Raw genomic sequence first — 26,585 nt, forward strand, 5'->3', positions numbered from 1 at the left:
GGACTCGCTTCGGCCACCCAGGCCGGCCTCTCGACGACCGAGCACGGGTAGCGGTGCGAGTACGCACTCGCACGGAGGTGCGGATCGCTCCAGTAATGAGAGTCGGATGAGCACCGTCGTTTGGGAAGTCAATACTCGCGAAGGTGCTCGGTCTACTGAGCCGCCTGTGCCCGACGTCATGCCAGGTGTGCCAACGTCGGAAGGAGTCGTGCGAGGAGGCATGCCTGCCCCTCTGCCAAAGTGAGTGTCGCGAAGACCACCTCTTCTACCTTTGTCCGACTAGGAGTACCGCTTGACGTGTTTTCTCATTTTGTGTAGCTTCGAGCAAGCTCGTCTAAAGGCTCTTGCGCGCTGCGATGCTCTGCGCCGACATGAGTCTGTGGGTTCTTCGCAAGGACACATTTCGGCCGGGCAAGCTGTACGGCTAAAACATCGACAAGCTCCTGCTGTCACTGCCAGTCTAGCGGAAGAGGTGCAATCATCAGACGAGCGTCGTGGGCCTCGTGAAGAGCTCCAAGCGGTAGCGGATTGCTTGACGGAGAGAGCTCTGGCTCGACTCGGCCCGGATGGGTCTTGTCGGATCGTGTGGATCGAAAAGGAAAAGGTGTCCATCTTTTCGATTTGCGGTCATGCTCCTGGTGCCCAATCACCCTCAACCTCACCTCGGCCGCATAGCTTAGATGTGAGCTTGTTCGCTTGTCTTTGTGCTCGATTTTTTGTTTTTTTTTGCACACCCCTGCCCGCACTCACTCGTCTATTCACCGCGTGCAGGCGCATACGATTCTGAACCGAGGCGAAGCCTTTGTCGTCCCCGACGCCCTCATCGATCCTCGTTTCACGGAATTGCCAGTCGTGCAAAGCGGCGAACAGACGCGCTTCTACGCTGGTGTCCCTGTGATGAGCGAGGATAAGCTGCCCATCGGTATGTGTAGCGCTGATCGAGAAGCGTCGGGAAATGTTCGACTGATGAAGCATATGCCTCACCGACAGCCGTTTTGTCCATCTCGTCCAGCCGCCCTCGCCAAGGCTGGACAACATCCGACGATCGATGGCTGCGGGCCTTGGCGCTGGAGTTTGAGCAGGCTCTCGATCGAGTTCGCGAGATGGAGCTGGACAGCTTGACGTCGAAGTTGGAAACTGGTGCGTGTGTTTGACATGCTCTCTACATAGCGTATAGGACTGACCGAATCATCGCCTTAGCCTTGAGCAAGATGCACAAGTTGCTCAAGATCCCGATTACGCCAAAGGTAGAAGGCCCTGCCACCGCAATGTCGACGCCGTTGATCGGCTCTCGCTCGCGCACTCCGTCTCATGTTTCGTCATTGTCCATGGCGAACAGTACCTCGAGCGTCAAGCATTATCACCTACCAGGCACCCCAGTCGCTGCAAGTCTTTTCGATGAGGTGTCCGAGCTCAGTCGAATTGAGGCTGCGATGGAGAGCAACGCGGAATGCGAGGCGCAATGGAGCTATAGCGACCCAGCTAGCAAAGCCAGCAAAGCGAGCCTGGAGTCTGCCGTAAAGACGCTTGCGGCTGCGGTTTCCATGGACGCCGTTTACGTCGCAAAGGTGGGTCGACCGTCAGAGATCATCATCTCTTGCGGTTTGAGCGAGGCTAGCCCCAACCTCGCATGCCCATTGGACGAAGAAGTGCACGAGAATGCTCGTGCTGCGCTGCACGTGGTTCAGTTCTCCGAGCGAAGTGGCCGTGGCACCCGACTGCCTTGGCTAGGCATGAGCCCCTCGGGTAGAGCTTTGCAATTTGCTTCGGGCGTCATGGCGCCCTGCCGCCCCGATACGTCGACAGCAGGCGTTTCCGAGTCTGCTGCAAGGTCACGGTGCGTCCTCGTCGCGCTGAGTTGCGAGGGGTCGCGTCTGCTTCAAGATGTTGGTGAGTTGACAATCGGTCCATCAGACGATCGCAACGGCGCTGATGAGCCTTGAGCGGCACCTCTCAGAACACCGCTTTTTGGAGCGTGCAGCTTCTCTACTTGCCACCCAGCTCGACTGCTACGAGTTTTTGAGCCCAAACGATGCTCGTTGTCTCTCGGAGAGCCCTCTTGCCATGCCCTCGAATTGGACAGTCGACAAGTCTGGCAGCCCTGCAAGTCGTGCGAATGCTGTCGGAGTCTCTGCAAGTAGTGTGCTGAACGAGTATCGCACATCTTCGTCAAAAGGTAGCGGGCCGTTGCACGGCACCACGAACAGAAGGCATCGAGAACACTCTACTGCAACCTCGACGCACTCTTCGAAAGCCACGTGCGACTCGTCCAGCCATTTCACTCTCGGTCTGGGGAGCGAGGGCTTGACTTCCAAGGAGCCCACGGAAGCTTTTCACGCAGTTGTTGGCGAGATCATTGTTGGACGAAACTCCCGCATCAGCCCCACATTTGAGTCACCAGCACTTTCCACTCCTTCGCTGGCGACCACTCTCACATCCGATCCGTCCAGCAGTATACCCGACAGCTACTTTCACACAACTTCGCTGGATTACTCTTCGGCGCCGTCGCAGCGACACGGGACAGCGACAGAGGGCAGTCTCTTGATGTCGCCCTTGACGCTCAAGCAGCGCACACAGAGCGTGTCCTCCCTGAAAGCCAAGTACGATGCGGCTGAACAACTCAGTCACGAGCGATTGGCCGATGGCGGGAAGCTCTTGCGCCGCAAATCGAGTGCGCTGTCAGGAAAGCTTCACAGTACACGCGCTTCGGCAACGTCCGTGAGCGGGGCCTCGCCCGAAAGGCGTAGCTCGATCAGCTTCGTCGGATGCCCATCAGACGAGCCAAGATCCGTCGAGGGCGTCGATTCGCTGCAACCGTACTTTGCAGCGGCTTACACAGAACACTCTGTCCAAGTCTGCGGGCAGTCTATTGACGGGCCGCAAGCTCAGGAAGAGGTGACGGGCTTGTCGCAGGAGCTTGCTTATTTGCGCAGGCACCGCGCCAAAATGGCCGAGCAGCGCGCCATCAGTCCGAGCTCGTGGAAAGAGGAGCTTGGTGAAGCACCGTCGCGTCCGGACACGGCGTCCACTGTGCCCTCCTTCCATCGGACTTTTCACTGAGGTGTGTGCGCTAGCACAAGCGCGGAGAGCCGAGAGAAGAATGATGCGTCCCAGACTTGTCAATCTTGTGTACCAGACCAGAAGTGCCTGCTCGAGTCTGAAACTTCATCGTCACCTTTGACCGTCACCCGAACTTGCTCATGCCCTGCATTTGTATTGCTTGTTTTTTTTTTCTTGCTACAGTGCCGCTAAGTGGTATCCAATAACATTTTCCCCCGCATGCTTGCTCAGGCTGCTGCGCTGAATTCTAGGGCCTTTTGCAGACGGTTCATCGCGAGCTCGTAGGCTTCGTCTCTCAGCTTGGCCGGCTCTGTGCCTTCCTTGACCATCTTGTCCCAGTTATGTCCTTGACCTTTTGCCTCGTAATGCACCACATCTCGTCCAGCTTCCTCGAGCTTCTTGGCCAGATTCCGCGCTTCTCTAGCCAGCGAATCGCCCTGGCACGTGATGATGGTGGTGCTGCTCGGGAAAGCTTGGGTCGATGCGTAGATGGGCGAGACGAGCGGGTCGTCCCTCTTTTGCGGTGGAGGCAGGTAGCAGGCGTAGAGGAAGTGGCGAAGCTGGGGAGGAAGGACACCGCCGGCTGCGCCTTTTGATGGAGATAGAGCTGGCTTGTTGTAAGGAGATTCGGCGAGGTCGGTGGAAGGATAGAAGGCGACCACTGCTTTGATGCTCGCGTCTCCGCGCTGATGAGCGCGAACGCAGGCTGTGAGGACGAGATTTCCGCCGGAGCTGAAGCCGGTCAGAGCGATTTTGGAGGCATCCCAATTTATGGAAGAGGCTTGTGGGCTCGTGTGGGGTTTGTCCTGCTGCTGCTGCTGCTGCTGCTGCTGCTGCTGCTGCTGCACCACCACCTCCACCTCCGCATCGTCGGATGCGATGCAACCTTGTTGCAAGAAGGACAAGACGGCATCCACATCCTCGCTTGCTGCTGGGAAAGGATGCTCGGGGGCGTGCGAATAGTCGACATCAAAGACGATGGCGTTGATGCTATCCGCCATCAATTGACAAAATTTGCCATCCTCTCCAAAAGAGTGGAAGCAGAAACCCGAGCCGTGCAAATTGATGATGGCTGCTGGTCTTGCGCTCCGACTTGAGGCAGTAGAGCTGCCCGGAGGAGGAGGAGAAGGAGGAGAAGGAGAGAGATTGCTGCTGTTGCTGCTCGGTTGATAAATGTGAATCAATACTCGACGTTTGGACTTGGTCTTGAGACGCAGCTTGATGCTGGGCTTGGCAGGCGGACCGTGCGCTTTTGGACCCATGAACTTGAGCACGACTGGAATGAGGAACCGCAGAAAGCGGATTCCAGCTACTTTGAGCGCGTACATTCCCACACTTCAGCGTGAATCGCCAAGGGTGCGGGGGCAGGAGAGGAGAGGGCGGAAAGGCAATCGACCTTTCAGCGAAGTCTTGGGACAGGGGAGGATGAAACAAGTCAAAGTGCTAATCGCAAATGTCTTTGGCTTGAGATGACCAGATCTACAGAGACGTCGTAGTTTCCCTTGGGTGTTGATATAGACGTTCGGAGGGCAAGCGGCGTCGCTGCTGCCCATGCGTGTTGCACGGATGTGGAGGTCTGCTCTGTCAGCCGCACAAGCTGATTCCGGCCCTGCATGGTCACGTGTCGCTTTCTGCGTAGAGATTTTTGATCTTCACAAATGGCGAGGGGCAATTGCAAGTTTGATGATGGGTGTGATGAAGTTTGAGTGCGTGGGACATGGATGACAGCAGGCATGCATGCGCGCGTGACCCTGGGGTCCCTATGCGATAGCCGCTGCCGGGCCGGGCGTCAGAAGAGACTCAAACTACATATGACTGCTGGGAACTCGCAAAAGACTCACCAGGGCGTCAGGCGTGACCTTTCTTAACTTACGAATCGCTGCCGCTGCCTCACCCAATTGAAGACCAGGACAGCTTGGTTGCAATAGCGACTCGCATTCACCATTCATCATCGCCGGTTCCCGCCTTCAAGATGAAACCAGGACGCGGACGGGGATCAAATAGCGAAATCACACTTCACGGCATTCATTCATTCACGATTCCTGGGTTTTCTTCCGGAATGGCGCGCGCGCGTACACCGAACACGCACAGCATTATCAGACGCGCATCGTCGAGTTTGATGCCCATCATTGGTCGTCCCGATCGAATGATTTGAGATTCTGATTGAATGGGCTGGGATGCGCTGGGCTGCTGGTTATTGCGCGCGGCCATATACGCGCGGCTGAATATGCTGCGCCAGCTGCGCGCGGTACGATCGAGTGGCGGCCATATATGCAGCATGCGCACCGCAGTCGCCATCATATATATGCGCAGTCGAGTCCTCATCTATGCGACTGCGCAAGAAATCACGACTTGATTGTGATTGCGGCGGGGGGGTGGATGTTGCATGGTGAGTTTAATGTTTGATGTAGTGATGAGTCAAATAACAGCATCGAGGTACGCCGCTGTAATTAATCACAATTGTGAGGAAGAGGAGGGCAATCAAGAATCAACAATGCAAAGATGGAGAGATGGCGGCCGCGTGCGGTCGAGCTTTCAGTGGAGAGAAGAGAGCGCACCCAAAGCCCCTCTCTTCATGCTCCTGCCCATGGGCACCTGCCATGCTGCACGCTTCTATCTGCTCGACATTCACGGCTGAGCACTTGCGGGCTGCTTCGACAGCCCAACAAATAGCCAGGCAATCATGAGCGATAGCAATCCATCCAACATCCAATCCTCCTCCACCAACCCTCCCTCGTCCTCGCCCACAATCACAGTGACAGGTCAACTACCCACGCTCACCATTGTCCTGTTCTCTTGCGGTCTGACACTATTTATAGCGCACCTATCACGAAGCAGCAGCAACGGTGCAAGTCTACCCAGCCTCCAATGCGCGAGCGGATCGATAGCGGGATGCGGTGCGCCTGCTGCTGCGGCAGGCGACCCTTTCGAGCCTCATCGTCCACACTTGAGACTTTATAGGGATCACGTGGGTTCATGGGGCATGCCTGGTGTACCTGCTCCGCCCGAACCTGCTGCTGCTATCGTCTATCCCCACACTGCTGCAGGCGCAGCGCATGTACACGCACACGCACACGCACAGCCGCGCGAGACGGCTTCGAGGGAGAGTGGGACGTGTACTCCTTCTACATGCCCAAACAAGCTTCTTCTCCTTCTCTACCGCCTGCTGCTCAGGTCCCGCACGGAGCGAGAGCAAACAGAGTGCAATCGTACGATCCCATACTGCAACATGCGCGAGGACCTGCATTGCCAGCTTGGGCCGCGCTCCTCCTCACGTTGGGCTTTGTGTTTGCGGTGGGCGCTGGGTTCATATGGATTCAACCTGCGACTCTTACGCAGCAGCAGCAGCCGCCGCGGCAGAACACGCCTGGCGGTGGCGGTGGCGGTGGCGGTTCAGGTGCAGGTTCTTCATCAAGTCCGGGCAACAAGGGCAAGGAGAGAGGAAAGGAGGAGGAGGATTCAAAGGGAGCAAATGCTTTTAAGACGGACAAGACAAAGCTGGATGCTGCAAAGGAAAAGATCGGACAAGCTCTTTCTTCTTTGGCTGCGTTTGACAAGGTCGAGCCTCGTCAAGAGAGGCAATCAGCAGCAGCAGCAGCAGCAGGTCAAAAGATGACTGGACAAGCTCACTGCGAACATTGCGAGCATTGCACTCAGCTCCAAGCTCAAGCTGCTGGCTCCTCGACTGGCATGCAGAGTCAGAGCGCAGCGGTCGAGGGTTGCACGTGCAAGCTTTGTAGGATATGCGTCAAGTTGGGTGGTGGGCCCAAGAAGGCCAACACGGCGAACAGCAGCGCGGATGCGAGTAGCAGTGTGAGCGACGAGGGCGGGAATAAGCAAAAGTCCTCAGCGAAAGGCAAAGAGAAGCAGTCGGAGCAGGATGAGGACAAGCGCAAGGATAAAGGGGAGCAAAAGATTTCTGATCCGGAAGGGCAAGAGCAAAAGGAAGACAAAAAGGAGCAAAAGACGCTCAGATCGAGCACGTCGGCGGAGAACATGCCTACAAGCACGCAAACCACCAAGAGGACCACGGTGGAGGAAGTGCAGGAGAGTCAGAGCTCCGATGGAAAGTCTCACAAGCTCATCACCACCATCGAGGTGGAAGAGCAGCCCGGACGGTCAGGCGCACCATCTTCCAGCTTCAACAATTCGAGCACCAAGTCTGACAAGAGCAAAGGCAACAGTGAACGCAAAAATGAAGTTCGAGCGGGAAAGGAGGGACAAGTTGAATCTGAAATTCAGACTGTGCCCGCCATCGTCATTGCACCTCCTTTGCAGGCCGATACGAGGATCGAAGCTGTGCAGATCCGACAGCCTGGCGGCGGTGCAGCCAAACGAAGTGACCTACTCAGCGCGCGTAACAAAGACGAAGCGAATGCTCAGTTGCAAAAGGGCAGCGATAAGGGCAGTCAGAGCGCCAGTAGCGATGATCGCGAAGAGAAGCAGAGCGGCAACAGCAACGACAATGGCACCGCCAACAGTGGATCGGCAAACGGCAACGAGAGGCAGCAAGACGAGAGGCAAGAGGGCCGAGGCAAAAAGACGCGCAAAGAAGACTTCAAAGAGTTCAAGAAGGAAATGAAGAGCGCCATTGTTGATTTGCTCACTGGCTCTTCTTCCGACGCCCAAGTTACGACGGAAGCTGGCGAAGAAACGCAGGAGAAAGGCACGGCCGATTCGTCGAAAGGCAAAGGGACTTCTCTCACCAAGGAGGCGCTGGAAGCTATGAGCACGCGGGCTGAACAAGCCACCGAAGCTGGCGAGAGAGATGAAGATCTGGAGAGCGTTAGCCTGGACGGTATCGATGTGCGCTCACAAGAGGCTAAAGATTATTTCTCACACGATTCGAGGCGACACGCGCAGGAGCTACCGATGATCAGCGAACCTCCTTTGGCTCAGCCGGACATCTTTCCAGCTGTGCTTGTGAGGGAAGACAAGTCCAGCTCGACGGAGAATGAAGAGAATGTGCAAGGATTGAGACCTCCAAGATTGCCTAGACCCACGCTGCTCTCTCCCCCGCCCCCCGCTGCTGCTCTTCCGGCCGTGCTCATCACTTCGAGCACGCGTGCGGCGCAAGAAAAGAGCGCGAACGGATCTTCTGCTCGCATTTCAAGCGCGACCACCTCTGCAACGAATGGAGACGGCAGCGCATCGAGTCAGAGCCGCAGTCAGAGCCAGCAGAGCGAAGGATCGTCTACTTTTTCGCCCGCTGTGCTCAGCGAGACGGAGCGAAGAGCTTTGATGAAGAGAGCGAAACAGAGGGCTTTGTTGCAAGCTGCTACGGAAGAGCTTGTGGACAGATATCCGGCGCTGGCGAGAGAGGGAAGCGCAAAGGTGCTCGACGCGCTGGATCGATTGTTTGTGGAGCAAAATACGAAGATCGACTCGGCTTTGGTGTTGCCCAAGAGGGTTGCCGGAAACGTTTCCGAGCGGAGACCGAACGACCCTTTGGTCGATGCGCTTGACGGACTCAGAAAATGGAGATTGGCTACGCAAATCGAGGGAGATTTGTCTGAAACGGTCAAACCTGTTGCCCTACCCTCCTCCTCCGCAGCAGCAGCAGCCGCATCGAGCACCTCTGCGCTGATCGATAAAGTGGAGCAGCTAACGCGAGAGTCAGTGGAAGAGGTGATTCAAAAAGCTTCGGAGGCGAGGGAAAAGTTGCAGAGCGTGCTGCAGGATGGAAAGGGCATGATGATGAAGAGGAACAAGAGGAAAAAGAAGAAGAGCGTGCAATTTGCGGATGAGGTGGAGAATGAGGAATGGAGCGATAATGATCGGGAGACGAGGAGGAGGCTTAGGAGCGCGGAGAGGGCCGAGAGGAGAAGACGTAGGAAGGAAGAGGAGGAGATGCAAGAAGCAGGCGAGGAAGAAGAGGAACAGGAGGAGGAGAAAGAGGAGGAAGAGAGGGCGGCTTTGAAGGGGAAGAACAAGGTGACAAAGAGCTCTTTGAAAAACACCAACGCGCAAGGAGAAGAGGCGGGAGAAAAGCAAAAGTTGGAGAAAGGGACGAGAAGGGCGAGCAGGACATCGGACAAGATGGAGCCGGTCAACCTTTCGGACGATTCGTTGCGACGCATCATGAACCTCACACGCCAACTACAAGCGGCATGAAATCACCTGATCAGGCGATTCAATGCAGTCGCGCCACACGCACTGACCCATGGCCCATTCTCTCGATCGCAAAAAGCAAAGACGCCGGTTTGAAAAGCTGCATCGCTTTAGAGCTTTTTCAATTTCACCTGATTCCAAACCCTCCACATTGTCTTTTTCTCCTTGCGATTCAGTAGCAACCTGCGATCCACTGCTAGCTGAAGCGTCTCAAAGTTGTGCTTTTCAGTCTGCCCATCTTGCGCTTCGGACGGCAGGATGGCAGATGCAGAGTCTGGTGCTGGAGAAGCGTTGAACATTTCTCGAATCTCTTCGCTGGTGAAGAAGTACACTGGTAGCGAAAGGAGCTGTCAGTCAAGTCGTAGAGCGAGGAATGGCAGGATGTGGGTAGTCGACTTGGCTCCTCACCTCGAGTACCATCCCCGCGCACTGAGATGGAGGGGCAAGTGCAGGCATGCTCCGATGAGCGCAAATCGGCGCAGACATCTCAAGAACTCTCCATCGGCCTTTTCCTCGCTCTCTCACCATAAAAATTCTCCTCCAAATATCGTCCTTTTCTGAATCTGAGCTGGGGCAAATCGTGTCTTGCATAGTCTCTCAAGAGGACGATGCCGCCAGGTTTGAGCAGGGTCGCAATGTTCCGAACGGCAGCCCGCCACTCTTTGGGATGCAGCGCAGATAGGACAAAGATGAGGACTGCAATGTCTACGCTTGCGGCTTCGACGCCTCTTGGCAGGTTTGCGCCGCCCGCTCCTGCTTCGGTGGAGGAGAGATCCCAGACGGATGCGTCCAGTGTACCGCATGAAGGCCTCCTGTACAGCTCGTGAGACTGCAGAGGGCGTGCATGCTGAGCGGTCAGTCCCATCTCGCGTCCGAATGCGCGCGCTCTGTCCACTCTCTCGAGCCCCTCGCACTCACTTGAACCACCCGTACGGCTTCTGCAGAGTAGTCGCACGCTACGAGGCTAAGATGCGGATTGCGGTTCATCTCTAGCAGCGGAAAGACGGTATTTCCAGCTCCACATCCTACTTCAAGCACCCTGGCTGGTCCGTACTGGCCCGTCCAAAAAAGGAAGCAGAGAGAGAGCGCAAGCATTTTCATCAGTCTAGCGTCACGCCATGCTGGTCCTTTGTGACTGCGCTACTTCATCGCGTTCTGCGCGCTATATACACTCACATCCGCAAAGGTCGTCGCTGTCAGTTCTGGGAATTCGTGGTGCAACCAATGTCTGTCCCTAAAGAATCGATTCTCGTGACTCGCGTAAAATTCGTCCCAATAGCTAGCCGCATTGCTGTGATAGCGTTCTGGAAGCGATGGATGGCGGGGGGATACGGTATGGGTGTCAGGTCCGACGAGTGGGGGATGACGAGTGGCGAAATTGTAACTTGGCTCACCGGCTTCTTCTGCAGTGACTTTGCTTTCCCTTTGTTTGCTCAGCAGACCTTCGACCATTTGCAGATGCTCTGGCGGCGGCTTGGCGTGGTCCCTATCCTCACCGACGAAGCGCGCGGGCCCGTGAGTAGGGGAGCGGGGGCGGAGTGAAGTGAGTATGGCGCATCGTGAGGGGATCAATCACCCCTTGAAATGTAGCCATGCGTTGAATGGAACGCATGCGATGCCGACTCACCAAGCATTGTGTTTCCACATGTCATCGTCCGTGCTCAAAATGCGGTTTCCAAATGTCCGACCTCCTCGGTCGATGCTTTCTGACGACACACGCTCGGCCGCAGCATGCAAGAGAGTCTCGGATCCAAAAGCACCGCTGGAGGAGGCGATGGTCATCTCTTGGTGCCCTCCGTTCAGCCCTAGACTGTCGAGCGCAGACACGCTACGCAAGAGAACAGAAAGCCGCAAGGTCAGTATTGAAAATCAATGGGTATCTTCGCTCAACAATCGATTCCGCAGCGCTTTGCTTGTGTTCCTGTGCATTCACTGCGAGTGGCCGCGTACACTTTTCCCGTTTGGCTACGGATCTGAAGAGAGGTGCAAACATCGAGAATGGACAAGCTTGGCAACATACAAATACAATTGCTGCATAGAACCGCTACGAACGTGGCTTTCGTTGACATGCAGTCCATTGCTCCTGGGAGGGGGGCCCGTCGTTCCATCTACACCCCTGCGCCCCGCACCGCACCGCACCGCACCTGGACTGCTCACTTTAGATCTTCGGCGGACTGGGGAGCAGATGGACCTGTCTGACCTTCTTGAATGGCCGAATCCGCATTTGCAGGCGCGACTGCCGCTGTAGCTTCAGCAATGATGCCCGCCAACGCATCAGGAAAGGTCAGACCGGACACTGCTTCTTTTCCGACGGGCGATAGTTTGCGCCAGGTTCTGCGAGGGAGCGATGATGCAGCAGCTAGTCAGTCAAGCTTTGAGCCAGATGAGATACGATGATGAGAACAAAGGAGCATACAGGCATATATGCGATGATGACGTGCGTCGCTCCTGCTCCTGGTCTGCCTGGTCTGCCTGGTGTGCCGAGTGATTCCACATCTCGACTGCTACAGCACGCAAAACTCACTTCTTAAGAATGTCGATCACCTTTTCCCTGGTGTAGTCCGGGTGCGCTTGTGCGAATGCAGCCAGCTGCTCCTCCAAGAAGACCAATACCGCCGCATCTTCCAGCAACTGTGTTGAAGGGTTGCGAGTCCTTTCAGTCGAGTGCTTCTACATGCACGTAGCCGAGGAAGCGACATTCGTTTCTGCCTCACCTGAGTGCCCGCTTCCCCACCTTCCTTGCCAGGTTTCAGGTCCTCCTTTCTGACCCACATTGCCACATTCTCCGCATCCTCCTCGCTCACTGCAGCCGAAAGCAAGAGCTCCTTTGCTCTGTTGGCCTGCGTATCGTACAATCCCCTTCTCCACTTGAAATAACCAGCTTTGCCCTCGGGATAGCTGGATCGAGGAGTCTTGAATCGCTCGAGATGTTGACATCGCGCAGCTAAGAGCACAACTTTGCGAGCATGACCTGAACGAAGGGTGGAAAAGTGAGAGGTGGAGGAGGGATAGTCTGAGAGGAGCTTGGTGGCCCAGCTCTCTACGCCGTCTGCGTAGGACAGCTCCTTGGACTCTGGATCACCAGAGTGAGCTTCATCGACTAGCTGCCTAGCTTTTTGTAGCGCAGCGTCAGAGGACATGGTTTGAAGAGCAAGAGCCACCGAGTAGCCGCGCGCTCCGATTTCGCCGGCTTTTTGGTGAATGAGTGGCAGCTGGACTGAATGAGAGCACCGAAGGAGGTTGCCGAGGTACGAGGAAAGGAGTCAGAGTCGCGAGTGTCAAGTGAGGAAATCAGTCAAGTTTAAGGTGCCAAAACCCTCTTGGAATCGCGAGCCAACGATAAGGCGAACATTTATCAGCTGCTCGACATGCAAAAGGGTCTCGAACAATCTGCCGCGGACCCGCTTGTCGCGTGCATGCTGCACGCCCAGATGCACGATCCAATCACAAATTAAGGAGCTCGCAATCAGTTCGTGTATGATAGGTGAGGCCGACGATCGAAGGTGCCTATTTAATTATTGGTGATTGTAGCCCTGCCCCTCACGCACGCAAGCACTCACACTCCATGCAGTCACAGCTGTTCAGTCACTGCGACAAAGGAGCTCAGCTGTGCCAGGAGCTAGCTGGTGAATGGACACAAAGCGACTCCAGTCGCAGCTGTTCAGTCACTCGTCATTCAGTAAATGCGACAAAGGAGCTCAGCTGTGCCAGGAGTTGGTGAATGGACACAAATTAGCGACGTAGGCAAGACGCTGCCATCGCAATTCACAGCTTGACCGATTACTCTCACTCGCGACTCGTAGGTGTGTCGCTCGAAGTCTTGAGGTCTGAGTCGAGTAGCACAGAGCAGCATACGCACCATCCATACACGATGGCAGGTCCACGCTTTGTGCGGAGTCGGTATGAGCAGTACAAGCGAGATACGCAAGAGATCGCTAACTGGTTGGGCAGAGAAGCATTGCGTCATGGCTTCAATTTGGGCAGTCTGGTAGCTGCAACGCAGTCAGAGTCATCGGAGGATGTCAATATTAAGAAGAAGAAGAAGAAGCAAAAGAAGAAGAACGGGAAGAAAAGTAGTCAGAGTCAAAGTTCGAGTCAAAGTCTCCAGACTTCCACCTCGACTCTGACATCTGCAGTCCAGCAGCTCGAGCTGGGCAGCGATGCACGTGTACAAGCTTCGGTCGAGGGCGAGCAGGCCAAAGAGGCTCTACAAGACGACGACGACGACGACGACGACGACGAAGAAGACGAAGATGATCAAGCTGCTCCCACGCTCGCGCAGACCAGCAGCAGTACCGGCATCAAACAGCACGCACAGCAATTGCGCGGCAAGTTCGTCCTCAGGACTGCCCAATACACGCAGATAGCCAGGTACCTCGTGCAAAGAGGCGTGGCTATTCCATCCGAGGTTCGCACCCTTGTTCAGCGCTGCAGCAATCGAAGATCTGCCTTTTTACGAGCATCGGCCGGCAATGAGACCTATGACAAAGCTGGGCATAACCATTTCATCTCAGTCTTGGGAGAAGTCAGCGCCATATTCGGTCGTGCCCCTGCAGGCGAAGCAAAGTCGAACAATGGCGCATCGGCATCGGGTGCACAGCAACTGCCAGGTCGCACGGAAGTGCTCGAGACTCGAGCATCACCGCTCGCTGGTGGTCCGACTTCGGACAACCCGTATGCCCCTTTGCTCAACCTATTCTCAGGAGCGGATGAGGGCACCGAGCTTCCGGATGTGCGCTTACCTGGCACTAGACCTGCAGAGGGTGCCAAAGATCCCGCCTCGGAAGCATCGTTCGAGGTCGAGATGAGTCGCGACTTTGCACTCCTCTTGCTCCTCAGCTTCTACGACGACTTGCACGAAGTGCGGCAGCACATCAAGACGCTATGGATCGACTACCGTGAGGGTCGCATCGACTTGATCACGGCTTCCGTCACCAGCAATGCCGGTCTAGAATTGCTGCGAAAGCCGCACGATGAAGTGATGAAGGTCATTGCTTTGTACTACGACGACTGGATGGCAGCTGGAGCAGCCCTGTTCCTCGTGCGTCAAATGCTCTTCCTCCTCTTGGATCAGATCGACTTGACCCTTCGAAACTTCGACGACCCTGACATCGAAGCGTGTCCACAGCTCAGTCGAGATACGCTAGAGTACCTCTTCTTGCCCAACCTCTCCATCATGAGGGGCGTAGCCGATATATCTCTCGCCAACCACGTACCGCTGTGCAAACCCGGTCACTTTGGCAAACTCACCCCGACCACCACCCCCGAAAGTTGGAGCTTTACCAAGCGAAATGAGCAGTTGACCGTCTTGTTGACAGAGTCACTGCCAGAGTACTGGCTAGTACCCCCATTTGAGCTTCCTGGCGCTAGGGACATGCGCTCCGGCACAGTTGATGCAGAGGTGCTCGATCCCAACGACCCCAGCAACGACTATCGCGCCGACGAGCTGTCTTTGGAGATGAGTCATCTCCGTCGTACTGGTCAGTCTGCTCTTAATCTTCTACACCCAAGTCTTTGCCGACATCAATTGGGTACTCGGAGAGAAGGTCAAAGAGGGTCTTGCGCTTTTGCGGTCATCCGCCAGTGGTATGGCTCGAACCATGAAGAATCGCCGAAAGGTGGAAGGACCGGTCGCGCCGAATGGTTGGCCTAGGGGCAACGAAGTGCTCATCGAACGCTTCACCGAACGTGCCGACGCCTGGTCTAGGACGGATTTGATTGCGCAGTCGAAGATCATGTTTGCCAGAAGGCTTGGTGCTCCGCTGGAAGATTTCAAAGAAAGCCTCTTGCTACCTCGCAATCCGCTATTTTGCGGTGTGCAGCTGTTCAAATTTCAGCTCGAATACCAAATGATGGGCTTCACGATAGCGAATGCGTGGTCGAGCATCTTGATGACGGTGCATCTTTTCGTGGCGTGCCGCAATCAAGAAAAGTCTCTGGACCGACCGGCAAATCTGGACTGGGCGGACCTTGATCTAGTGATGGAGCTACATGGAGTGGAAGATATCTTTGGCGGCCCCATCCCGAAGAATGTCATCGACTCGATGTGTGGCTTCATGAGTGCCCAGAATTGGCCCGAAGATGCCGTTCACTCTTTCAAGCGCTGGTTGAACGGAGGAACGTCACAGAATGACCTTGCGCGCATACAGCAAGCGCAGAGGCACACCTTTGACTGTCCGCTGAAGCCCTTTCAGGACCACTCACAGATGCTCCAAATTTTTCAAGAAAAGTATCGCAGTCGCAAGCAGCTGCATTCCGACATCGACATCAACTACATCCAGCAATTGCTTTCCGACTTGAAGCGAAAAGAAGAAGAGGCGGAAGAGGCAGAGATGCAGAGTACCCAAAAGGGCAAGAAAACGCGCGGAAAGAAGCAAGGAGTGCGAGGTCTTCGAAGGAGTCGCAAGCACAACGATCAGAAATTCTCGATTGTACAGCTGCTTTCCGTGCTGGAGGTAGGGCTGATACGCGAGACGGCGTCTATTCGGTTCGACTACGTGTCGATGCATCTGAGGTGTGTGGAGTTCCTCAAAGAGGTGAAACGGGAAGTGAACGAGTACTTTACGCGCAAGCACGGAGCTACTTGGATCGAAGATGATACTCAAATCGCCTATGTGGCAGGCTACATCTTGACGGCTGCATCTTTTAGCCAACTCGGCGCGAGCCAGCTGGGCTTGCAGCAAGCAATCTCTAAAACGGGCGCGTGGGTCGCCAGCAAGGTTCTTTACGACGCTACAAGAGTGTTTCGTAGGGTGTTGGGCGAAAGTCAAGCTGGAGATGCCGAGATTCGCAAGATTGCACTCAGTCGAGCCAGAGCGGAGAGATGAGCGAGTGGCTGCCAGATTCAGCGAGATTCTTTGGAGGAGAATGAGATTGTACATTGTTAGAGACGCCCCCGCAAGATTTCGATTGAGTGCCACTGTACCAAGTCACTGCTAGCCAAGGCTGCCACCCAACTTTTCACTGCAGCAATCCGAAATGGCTCTAGAGCGCGCGAACCCTTCGAACGGTTCTCTGTGGGCCATGCCATTGGAATCGTGTGGTTTGTCGTGAGACTCTTCATTTGCAAATTTTAGAAGCAGGATATGGTCGACTTGTCACGCGAAGCGGGATGGTGCTGCGTCTGCGAATCAGAGTCACGCGTATAGAGCGGAGCTTGACGTGACCGACCGTGAGAGTCAGACATATATATAAGTCACTCGCTCTTCTGTGAGTCGAAAAGTCAAAAGTCTAATGGTGAATCAAGAATTGAATCTTGAATCTTTGAATCATGAATGTGGTCAATTCGATCCACGTGAGTGAGTTGTCCGATCGAGACACGTGACACAAAAATCGCTTGCTTAGCCCGCGTCTTCATGGCTGCGTGTTCCGACTTCCACAAGATGCGGGGGCCCATCGGCAGCGCCGCGATGAGGCAGCAGCACCTTTGAGGCACATCAGCTGGCGTCGCGCACCTGCTCAATGTTCGCAACGACGCAAAGCCTTCTTTGCAGCATGGCTAGCTCCTCGGCAGCTCTTTTTAGCTCGACATCAGCCACGAACACGCTTGTATGGGGAAAGCGCCTGCATCCATCAGCCATCATAAAGACGACGGCCTACGGCCACGCGGCCACTCCTCTTGACAGTACCCGTTGCATCTGGCAGCCTCGCGCTGCTGCTGCCTTCGCTCGCCTCGCTTTCATGAAAGCTTCATGCGAGTTGCAGCGGAAGGCATGACCCGCCCGCCATATGTCCGCGTTCCTCTTGCCGCCTGCCGCCTCTCTTTTTCTTTGCGCAACGCCGCGCTGAGAGGGGTGGCACCGATAGTGTTACAGACTTCTTGAAGAAATCCGAACCAGCCAGCCAAACGTCAAAATGGCTCTACTCGTAAATCCGCACCCCTGAACAGACTGTCGATCTCGCGGTGAACCGGCGATTTGACACGCCTTGACTCTGTCGATCGCTTGATCGCTTGGCGGGCCAATATATCACTGAATGAAAAGTGGCCTGAGCGATGCAAGTGGGCGGCATTTGGGTGTGTTCACCAGCGATGAGCTCGGATCTGTGAAAGCGCGGCACGGGGCAAATGAGCAAGGGCCGGCCAAAGCGTGCAAGCAAGCAAGCGCCTGAGACACCGTGTGTTTGCCTTGCTTTGCTGAAGAGCCGCGCGGCTCGATCAACCTCGCCATCAGTCACATGTACAGTATATGCGCATGCATGCGAACTAGACTCAGACTCGATTGAAGCAGAAGCAGCCCCGACTCACACGGCTGCATCCACTCGACGAAGAAGATGACTTGACATTATGACGAAGGCACAATGTGAGTCTGCATGCACAGTCCAAGTGCTTCGTGCCGGCCTGACCCCTCAGCTGTCATTCACATTGTGATTGCGGTTGGCAAGTCAAACTGCTCATCTTCTGCAGCCTACTAACTACCCTTTTGAAAAGCACAAGCGTCAGCTCAACTACGGATCTCTGGACCAGACTCTCGTAGTCCTTGCAAGCATGAATGGGCCCACCCCGCATCCAACGTCAAGGTCATGCAGCGTGCTGCGCAAGTCTCTCGCCATTCATGGGTGGAGTTGCGGAGGTGCACACTCGTCTCCTTCCTCCCGCAGCAGGCTTGTAGCATCTTAGCAGCGCATGACGACGGCGGCGACAGAAGGCTGAGATAATTCGGAGTCTGAAATAGCTTTGAATGACGTTTACCCCGCACTCACTAATGTTGACTTGGCTTGCTGCTCTTCTTGGCCTGATTTCTGCACTTTGGTGCGCCGGTTCGTCTCCATTTAGCAATTTGAGCTCGCTTTCAGTTGCCCTCTCAACCGCTCAAGAAATTGCAAGCACGTACTTTTCCTTCTTGCCATCTCTCTACCACACACGCACTCGTTCCCGCATCCCCCAACCACCTCTTGATCTGTCTGCTCCGCGCTCTTTGCACGCGACTCCTCGTCTTGAACCTTTTTGCAGGCTCACTTGTTCAGACGCCCGGACCCCTTTGTATCTTGAGCGCGATTTCCCTTTCTCTTGCCTTTTCGTACAACTTGTCAAATCGCTGGAATCATGAGCAAAGTGACTGAGATTGGCATGGCCGAGGTGCCGCTCCTCGAGGTGAGTGCGCCCCGTGTCAACCCCAGCTCAGCTGCTGTACGCAGATCATACTGACGAGCGTTTCTCTACGCACTTTTCGCAGGGCTATGTCGGTGAGTGGCGGCACTCCAGGTCACCTGTTCACGCCAGCTTCTACGGCCCGGAGCGTCTTGCTGGCAGAATGACACGTAGCTAGCCCAACTGACCGGAAAGCAACTTTCTTTCACAACAGGCAACCTCACCACTGAGCAGGAGGATGCTCTCAAGGAGATGTGGCTCAACGTGAGTGATTGAGTCTGCTTGTCGAAGCGCACGCCGGACTCACACTCAGACGACGTCTGTCCTGCTGCCCACAGTTTTTCAAGACCTGCGCATCTGCCAAGGGCTCTGCTTCGGGCGACAAGCCTGCCGATGGCGAAGCTCAGGACGCCAACTGGGACGAAGCTTCCGGTGATCCCAAGAAAGCTGGTATCCCCAAGGGTGACGCAGCCAAGGAGGAGGCCACCAAGAAGGAGGAAGAGGCTGCTATGAACGAGCTCCTCACCAAGTACGGCTCCGAGGCTCTGCGCGAGACTTTCTGGAAGTTTGTCAAGGTTCGTCAGAAAACGCAGCTGCCAGGGTGTTTTCGTGAAGCTCGCGCTGACCGCGCTTGCTACCCAGATCGACAACCCAGACACTGCCATGCTGCGTTTCTTGCGTGCCCGAAAGGTGAGTAGTCACTGTGGGCTGCGAGATGACGACCTTGCATCCCTTTCGCTGATTTGTTGACCATTGGCACAAATCCATCCAGTGGGACGTAAGCCGCGCAACTGCCATGCTTGCAGGCTGCCTCAAGTGGCGTCTCGACAACGCCATTGAGGAATACGCCGAGAATGGAGACCTTGGAAACGGCGCCAAGGTGAGTGAAGCGAAAGGTTGCACAAGGTCTCGATTAGAAAGCGCAAGCCAGCTCACGTTCACATTCTGGCTTTTACGCGACTGCTATACAGATCGACAAGTATCTTGAACAGCACAGATCTGGCAAGACGTACGCTGTTGGAACTGCGAGCAACGAGATGCGTGAGTCGAAAGTCGAAGCCTCCGCATGTGCGAAGCGATGGGATTCGCGCTCACACTCTTGCCCTACAGCCATCGCTCTGATCAATGTGGCGAAGCACTCCATCGTCGGACAGCCCGGTGCTACGCTGCAGCGCTTTGTTAGCAGCACCATGGAAATCTGGCGTCTCCTTCTCATCCCGCCCAACGACAAGGTCGTTCTGATCTTTAACATGACAAACTTTGGTCTCAAGAACATGGACTGGTGAGTCTTGGACGCCTTTGCAACGTCGCAATTTCAGCCCTTCCGCGGGGCTCTGTCACGTGATCACGCCTGGCCAGAGGCTGACATGCAAGCTTGCCTCTTGGTTTCAATGATGATCCACCAGGAACTGCATCCTTTACATTGTCAAGTGCTTGCAGTCGTACTACCCCGAGTCTCTGGGCATTGTCTACGTTCACAATGCGCCCTGGATCTTCTGGGGTATCTGGAAGATCTTGGGTCCCCTCCTCGACCCCGTTGTGCGCGCCAAAGTCGCCTTTACCTCCAAGCCCGAGGAGCTCGAGAAGCACATTCCCAAGGAGCGTCTCCTCGAAGAGTTCGGTGGCACAATGAAGAACGTGTACACTTTCCCCGAGCCAGTCGAGGGCGAGAACGACAACCTCAAGAACGAGTCCAAGCGCAAGGAGACCTGGGGTACCTACATCGGACTGGCCGACGAGTACGAAAAGGCTACGACTACCTGGGCCAAGGGTGACAAGGAGTGAGTGAAATGCGACTGTGAATCTCTTCTCAGATTAGATCCTCAATGAACTTCTACCCTCTCGCAGTGAGAAGCTTGTTGAGAAGAGAAAGCTCCTCGTCAAGCAGCTCCGCGTTGCTCAGTACGAGCAGGAGCCTTACTACCGAGGAAAGGGTGTTCCTCACAGAGACGGCACTCTGGACGGCCAAGGTATCGTCACCTGGGAGTACCCTCAAAAGGACGGCTCGACGCTCCGCCACATTGTTGGCCGACAACAATGTGTTGCCACTCTCAAGCGCGAGATCAAGGAGATGCAAGAGGGCAAGTCCGCTGCAGATGTTGAGGCCAAGACTGCCAAGGCTGTTAACGACAGCGACTGGGTCACTCTGTACGGCGACGAGCAGGTGCGTCTGGGCAGCGCGAGTGCAAAGTTGACAATCTAGCGCTCATTCGAAGTGTCTTGACTTCCGCAGACTGCGCGCCGTATCGAGGGTGAGCGTCTTGACGGCAAGGTCCCTCCTCCTGGAACCAAGTCTGTCGCTCCTCACCAGGCTGGCAGCGTGGACGCTGTCCTCGGCGCAGCGCCTCAGGGCGCTCCCGCGACAGGAGCGGCCGACGCCGCTCCCGCCGCGCCTGCTGCTGCAGCAGAAGCAGCCGCGGAGCCCTCTGAGAACTTCAAAGATGCTCCTCAGGCCGACGCCGCTGCGACCGAGAAGGCTGTCAACGGCGACAAGCCCGCAGCTGCCGTGGAGCAAAGTCAAGCGTCCGAGCCCACCGCTACTACTCCTGCTGCACCCAACGGCGCTGCTCCCAACGGCGCCACCGCGGATTCGGCGCCAAAGACAAACGGCACCAGCGTCAAGGCGAAGGTTGAAGAGAAGAGCGATTACGCCAAGGAGGACCTAAAGAACAAGGGCGAGACCCTCGGCCGTCGTTTCTCCAAGCTCATGGGCCGCAAGTGATTCTGGACTTGATCGTCTCGCATGTTTCGTGGAGTAGACACCTTTGGAGGATGCCTCTTCATACGTCTCGTATATTGATCCGCAGCTCTCACTTCTTTTCCTTCTTGTAACCCCGAGTGCGCATAGGAGCGCGCCCTTTGCAGTGATACCCTCGTCTCTTGCCCTTATCTCTAGACAAGCGCTTTTGCGCACAAGGCAAGAGCACGACCTGCGTAGCTGGTGCTTCTTGAGTCCATACTGCTCCTTCGTCAGCACTTTCGCCGCCCTTCACTTTTGTCTCTTATCGAAATGGAATACAGATCTATATTGCTCAGACTCATCGCCCGATCGCAGTTGCCTCACATACGGTCGATGCCAGCATGCAGAAACTTCGCCTTGCTGTCCACGATTCTAATTCGCGCATCGTCTGATAGGTTGTATTAGCTATTGAGATTTTCAATCTTATCACGGTCGTTGGTTGAAAACTAAAGGTACAATGGGTGAGAGAGAGCCTTGGGATTGAGGAAAGTACCAAAGGATGAGTCAATGAGCAAAATCACTTTGCACAAGCTGCCACTGAGCTCAGCGCTGCTTCTGAAAGAATGGCGGGTATGCGCTGGCGATGCCCCATTCTCCGCGCCCAACAACCGCCAGACACCCGCAAAGTCGGCATGTCTAAGCAGATCTTGAGCTCCTCACAAGCCGCCTCGACCACGACCGCCCCGCATCATGCCTCGCGCTCGCATCGGTGCCCCACCGCCTCTGAAAGGTTGAGGAGGTCGAGGACCCCAGCCATGGTCGACCTGTCCAGGGCCTTGAGCCGCATTGCGATACTCTATGTGCGTAGGACCGGTATAAGCTGCGTATCGACTAGCGTTTGAGCTACTGGCCTGAGGTGCAGTTGCGGCATTCCATCCCTGTCCATAGGACTGGGCAGCTTGAGGGTATGGTGCATGAGGCTGGTGATGGTGATGATTCCAACCTTGCCAATCTTGGGTCTGGCTCAGAGATGGATCGGACGGCGAATCAGAGGGAAATTTGGGCGGGGGTCCTGGAGGCGGGCCCGGAGGAGGTCCGGGCGGGGGCCCTGGGGGTGGTGGCCCGGGATTGGTCTTTGCTGAAGATTGATTCCTGTCGACTCCGCTCAGACCCGATGAACCCAGGCTAGACAAGAGCTGACTGACAAGCGTAGGATTGGCGGACAGGATATTATCCAGATCAGGCGCCGTCATCTGGGACAAGGCCGCAGCCGTGGGTTGCGCCATGGGTCCAGTGTGCCCATTGGCAGTCGCGGCCTCCACAAAATCGGCGTGCGTGGCGTTCCCTTCAGACGATGGCACCACCGGCTGATCAGGTGCAGAAGCTGCGAGCGCACCACCTCCTACCGCTTTGAGCAGATCCTGTAGTGCTGTCGGACCGCCAGGGAATGCTGCGACGCTGCTGGCTGCGTGAGGCTGCGCGGAACTCGAAGCCTGCTGTGGGGAATGGGCTTTGGGCGCAATGGCAGCAGAGCGGCTCTGACTACTGCTATGCAACCCATGTGGGCTACTTGCTCCGTCCTTTCTTACGGGCGGTATACGGCTGTAAGGTGAAGAATGACCTTTGTTGACGTCTCTCAAAGCAGCTCTTCTTCCATCGACGGAACCGATGGTGTCTTTGAAAATGACGGCAACGAGTAGTATGAGGTCCCTCTCTCTCGGCGCCTCGTCGATAGGCGCGCCCGACTCTGTCAGCCATTCTGGCAGCTCGGCATGGGCTGGCAGCGGCGCCACGTAGAAATCTTTGATGATCCGCCCGCGAGCACTGCGCGCGGGTGCCAAGACTCCGTAACGAGACCGGCCTTGGAACCACCCAGCAAAGTTGGAGAAGGCAGCTGCATTGACCTCTTCCGTCTGTGGAGCAGCCATCTTGACAGCAGCTGCAGCTGCAGCCAACCCATCGGGGACGAGTTTCGGCTCGAGTTGAAGCACTACCAGCTCGTTGCGTGGGGCTCTGAGGCTTTCGAGCAGATAGTCTGCCGCAACTTTTGCAGGCAGACGACCTTCCAAAAAGCTGTGCACCGATGGCAAAAAGAGCTGCCAGACGCTCAAGTCATCCCCAAGCGAAGGTCCTGCTACTTGATGAGCTGAGCCACTGCACAGGCCGACTTCGGGCATGCTGATCGCCCCTTGCCAGACGGAGCGTGATTGTGCTGCTTCTTGATGCTGCTCTGGTGAATGAGCTTCCACATTTGGATCTCCGTTGTCCGCCTGGTGTTCTGGTGTATCTGCTCGCTTTCCTAAGAATGAATCGATAAAGTCGTCTGCGTCGCCGTGATTTGAGCCCTTGTCATCTTCAACAGGGGTTCCTTCTTCCATCTTTTCCTTTCCATCGCCCGTGCCATCTTGCTGTTCTTCCTCCGCATTCGTCGTGTCTTCACCAGCTTTGTCATTCCCTGTCCACAAATCGCCAAAATCGAAGCTTGCCTTTAGAGGGGAGTCTCGAGCTGGGAGAGGGAGGGGAGGCTCAGAATTGGCGCTGCTTCGATGAGTACCAGGTGAAGCAGACACCCTCTCTTGCACTTGCTGAGAATGAGGCATCGAGGGTGACTGGAGTGCGTGCGTGGTGCTCAAAGCTGTTTCGGATATCGAACGATGTTCCAATCTTGCGAGGGCGGTTTCCGTGTTCGAAGCGCCAGGAGGGGGCGAGTGGTGGTCGACAGCCTCTTGTTCCGTCTTGTTGCGCTCCTTGACCGCCAGACGCAGCTGATCGTCGGCCGCTTCTCGTTCGCGAGTTCCCTGATCAAACTCCACATCCTCTTCTCCCTTGTGCGTGAACTTGCGTCGGGGCACATCAGCCATTTTGCCCAACACGCTTTGCTCCAGATTTTCTCGCTTTCGACGTTCAAGTTCCTCGCGTGTCTGGTCGTTGGCTAGCTCGTCGGAAGTCATGGCGGCCAATGCAACCGCACTGACAGCTGTCTGCTCGTCGGGCTGCAAGACCCCTAGTCTGATACGAGCGTGCAAGCCCTTATTAGCCTTGTCCTTGAGGCTGAACAGTAGCAAACGGAGACGATCTTTGTACGCTTTGCCTCCCGTCGCGATTCTCTCCTTTCCCACCGTTGTGATTTCTGCGTTGCCCTTCCACATCTGTTGCTCGAGCGTCCGCGCGTAGACTGCGGCCGCTTCGTTGTGCTGCTTGCGAGCTTCATCGTTCCCAATGCCAACATCCCTCTCGTCGGCATTGGCGTCGCTCAAAAAGCCTTGGACAACCGCAGTGAATTGGTTGACGGCGTGCTGACGCAGGGCTACGGCTGTCTGTCGTGCCTTCCTTGCAAGCTCGAAGTCAGAAGACGAGGTTTTACGTTTCGCAGCTGAGCTGGCCGCGCTCGCGGGCGAAGGCACACGCTTCTCGCCAGCTCCAGAGGACCTTCGGTGCACAGATGCCAGGGCATCAACACCTTGAGCCGACGCTTTGGACGCTGCACGCGCAGCGGGTACGCTCTGCTTGGTCGCAGCTTTGCCAGCAAGACTGGATGATGCTATTGCATTGGTCGGCTCATCACCACTCTTGGCCCGTTTCAAAGGCCGTGGCTCGAGCGGAGATTTGGCACCATCGTCAACACTGGGTTGCTTGCTTTCAATTTCGGGCTTAGAAGACGCAAGCGCCACATCAGGATTGTCTATGACGCGGTTGAGACCACTCGGGGCCTCAACATCATGCTCTGCAGCTTTCCTCTTTGCCGCTGCGGTCTTGCCATACTTGGAAGAGATTGCGGGAGGATTAGTCAAATCGGGTGTCTGATTCTGCTCCAGCAAGGCAGCATCTGAGGGCGAATGATAATGACGCGCGGCCTCTTGCTCTGAAGCTGATGGTGCGTCCAATTCTAGACCTGCAAGAAGAGGGTGTTGTTGTCGTCAGCCTTGATGGGTGAGGTTACGAAGCAAATCTCGACAATGACAAGCGGACGCGAGGATGCAAACGCGCGGCACCAAGGTACTACACGAAGGCTTGAGCGTCGCTATGCAGCGTTCTCTCCCCTGCGTGTGGATGCAATGCCAATGCCTGGCTGAACACGACCAGCCCACCATCACCACTCGACTGGTGATAGTACAGAAGAACCAGACCACATGTGTTGTGACGCCGGCATGCGAACATTCACAGCACCATGGGTCTCAATCGAGTGAGGTGGCAGCGTACGGTGCAGGTTGGCTCATCACAGCCGGCGACGGAACGAGGTCATGACTACCGTGCAGATACGACAAGAGTATGAAGCAGCTCAAGCACGCGAGAGCATGCGGTGAAGCCGTCGCTGACATGGATGTATTCCAGCGCAATGTACCAGGGCAATTCACAGGGGGGGGGGCGCGTGGAGCATGCCCAAGCAAACGAAAGGAGCTCCAAAGTATGATCCGTGACATCGCACCAATTTGCTGGAGCGCTAAACTCACCTGTAGAGATCTTGCCAGTTTTAGCCGAGCATGCCTCACAGACATACGATGACAGAGCTTGTGCAGCCTCCTCTGATAACCCGATGCATGCGAAATGGAACCTGTGGTGGTGGAGGCCTGGGTTTGCTTAGTGACATCTCCCAAATCTCGCGACTACTTGTTACGATCACACCCTTGAGGAGCACATATGCAGCAGCAAAGCTGCCTCAGGGGCGCGACGGGGGACGGTAGCCTGTACAGGAGCTCACTCACCAATCTTCACACTCTGAGCACCACACCATAGGCTGTCCATCGTCTCCCTTCCTACATGTACAATATAACTCTGCTCCCTCTTCTAGCTCGGACGATGCTTCTCGGACCTGCTGTGTTGGCGTCACGCGCGAAGTTCGCGACAGATTGGTTTTCTTGCTCCTCTTACCAACAGGTTCCTCATACAGTGGGACGGGCACCTCATCTACAGCTTTGCTTGTTGGCTTTCTCGCTCTGCTACCACGACGCGGCCCAGAACCTCCTTCAAGCTCCATTCCCGCGCTTCTTGGTTTGGGGGAAAGGAAGCTGATGGTAGGCTGCGACGCACTGACAGTTGCTGGGGACAGTTAGATGGGAATGACAGGTGGCGTGGCGTCACCCTCGATGATGAGCCTACACAGCAGCTCAAGGTTAGCGGTGTTTGATGCCACGTAACAAGCTTGTCCCTCGGGCCAGGAGCGGGAGGCGCTGGGTAGCGTGGCAGGATCTGCCTGGATGACGGAGTACTGATCGTCAACGCGGGGCCGAGAGCAGATGGTGGGCAAAACTGAATGCGTGCACACACGCGGCAGCCGATCTGGGCAAAGCGCCCGCCCTCGTCATCTCTCTCACGCATGATGTTTGGGCGGACAGAAATTCTCGGCCGAGTCCCACACCACGCGAGCAACGGCAAATCACGTGATCTTTGAATCAACAATACGTGGAAGGAGGAGTCACGTGATTCAAAAAAAATGACGAATGCGCACGCGAGCGCGGAGCCAACAAGTTCGCGCCGGCATCACCACAACAACACCACGAGTTAGGCCAAAAGAGATCGGAGTGACCAGCCAGGGGATCGAACCCGAGCGTGGTCGGATAATTTGATATGGGATGGCTAATTTGATATAAATCACACAGGATAAGATGATATCGGTATGGCAAACTTCGCAGATCCATTGGCGAGTTA

The 26,585-nt window shown here is 55.7% G+C and overlaps 7 protein-coding genes across 7 annotated transcripts; 4 read left to right on the forward strand and 3 right to left on the reverse strand.

Annotated features, from left to right (window-relative positions):
* Positions 1-1,726: 1,726 nt before the first annotated feature.
* IE81DRAFT_75851 (hypothetical protein) lies at positions 1,727-3,148 on the forward strand. The gene has a single exon (XM_025517613.1). It carries the CDS (start codon positions 1,933-1,935, stop codon positions 3,058-3,060), a length of 1,128 nt encoding a protein of 375 aa, XP_025370635.1. The 5' UTR covers positions 1,727-1,932; the 3' UTR covers positions 3,061-3,148.
* Positions 3,149-3,287: 139 nt separating this feature from the next.
* On the reverse strand, positions 3,288-4,388 carry IE81DRAFT_288556 (hypothetical protein; the record flags this gene model as incomplete). Its single annotated transcript, XM_025511772.1, has 2 exons — positions 3,288-3,866; positions 3,921-4,388. The coding sequence occupies 2 exons, from the start codon at positions 4,386-4,388 to the stop codon at positions 3,288-3,290; spliced, it is 1,047 nt and encodes a 348-aa protein (XP_025370636.1).
* Positions 4,389-5,867: 1,479 nt separating this feature from the next.
* Positions 5,868-9,377, forward strand: IE81DRAFT_75906 (hypothetical protein). Its single transcript, XM_025517614.1, has one exon. It carries the CDS (start codon positions 6,037-6,039, stop codon positions 9,172-9,174), a length of 3,138 nt encoding a protein of 1,045 aa, XP_025370637.1. The 5' UTR covers positions 5,868-6,036; the 3' UTR covers positions 9,175-9,377.
* Positions 9,378-9,423: 46 nt separating this feature from the next.
* On the reverse strand, positions 9,424-12,464 carry IE81DRAFT_322333 (S-adenosyl-L-methionine-dependent methyltransferase). The gene is made up of 9 exons (XM_025513603.1): positions 11,886-12,464; positions 11,696-11,802; positions 11,329-11,505; positions 10,799-10,999; positions 10,566-10,657; positions 10,348-10,475; positions 10,090-10,224; positions 9,580-10,000; positions 9,424-9,502 (listed from the first exon to the last, which is right to left on the reverse strand). The coding sequence occupies exons 1-8, from the start codon at positions 12,309-12,311 to the stop codon at positions 9,659-9,661; spliced, it is 1,608 nt and encodes a 535-aa protein (XP_025370638.1). The 5' UTR covers positions 12,312-12,464; the 3' UTR covers positions 9,424-9,502; positions 9,580-9,658.
* Positions 12,465-12,693: 229 nt separating this feature from the next.
* IE81DRAFT_365709 (hypothetical protein) lies at positions 12,694-15,998 on the forward strand (the record flags this gene model as incomplete). The annotated part of the gene is made up of 2 exons (XM_025516951.1): positions 12,694-14,651; positions 14,683-15,998. The coding sequence occupies exons 1-2, from the start codon at positions 13,043-13,045 to the stop codon at positions 15,996-15,998; spliced, it is 2,925 nt and encodes a 974-aa protein (XP_025370639.1). The 5' UTR covers positions 12,694-13,042.
* Positions 15,999-17,999: 2,001 nt separating this feature from the next.
* IE81DRAFT_75989 (hypothetical protein) lies at positions 18,000-21,295 on the forward strand. Its single transcript, XM_025517615.1, has 11 exons — positions 18,000-18,262; positions 18,345-18,354; positions 18,474-18,523; positions 18,598-18,834; positions 18,902-18,949; positions 19,032-19,139; positions 19,231-19,300; positions 19,370-19,541; positions 19,666-20,040; positions 20,108-20,423; positions 20,493-21,295. Exons 1-11 carry the CDS (start codon positions 18,215-18,217, stop codon positions 20,979-20,981), a joined length of 1,923 nt encoding a protein of 640 aa, XP_025370640.1. The 5' UTR covers positions 18,000-18,214; the 3' UTR covers positions 20,982-21,295.
* Positions 21,296-21,393: 98 nt separating this feature from the next.
* Positions 21,394-26,180, reverse strand: IE81DRAFT_365711 (hypothetical protein). Its single transcript, XM_025516952.1, has 3 exons — positions 25,643-26,180; positions 25,391-25,491; positions 21,394-24,831 (listed from the first exon to the last, which is right to left on the reverse strand). The coding sequence occupies exons 1-3, from the start codon at positions 25,912-25,914 to the stop codon at positions 21,656-21,658; spliced, it is 3,549 nt and encodes a 1,182-aa protein (XP_025370641.1). The 5' UTR covers positions 25,915-26,180; the 3' UTR covers positions 21,394-21,655.
* Positions 26,181-26,585: the final 405 nt, after the last annotated feature.

Source organism: Ceraceosorus guamensis (assembly GCF_003144195.1).
Source record: "Ceraceosorus guamensis strain MCA 4658 unplaced genomic scaffold IE81scaffold_19, whole genome shotgun sequence".
NCBI lineage: Eukaryota > Fungi > Basidiomycota > Exobasidiomycetes > Ceraceosorales > Ceraceosoraceae > Ceraceosorus > Ceraceosorus guamensis.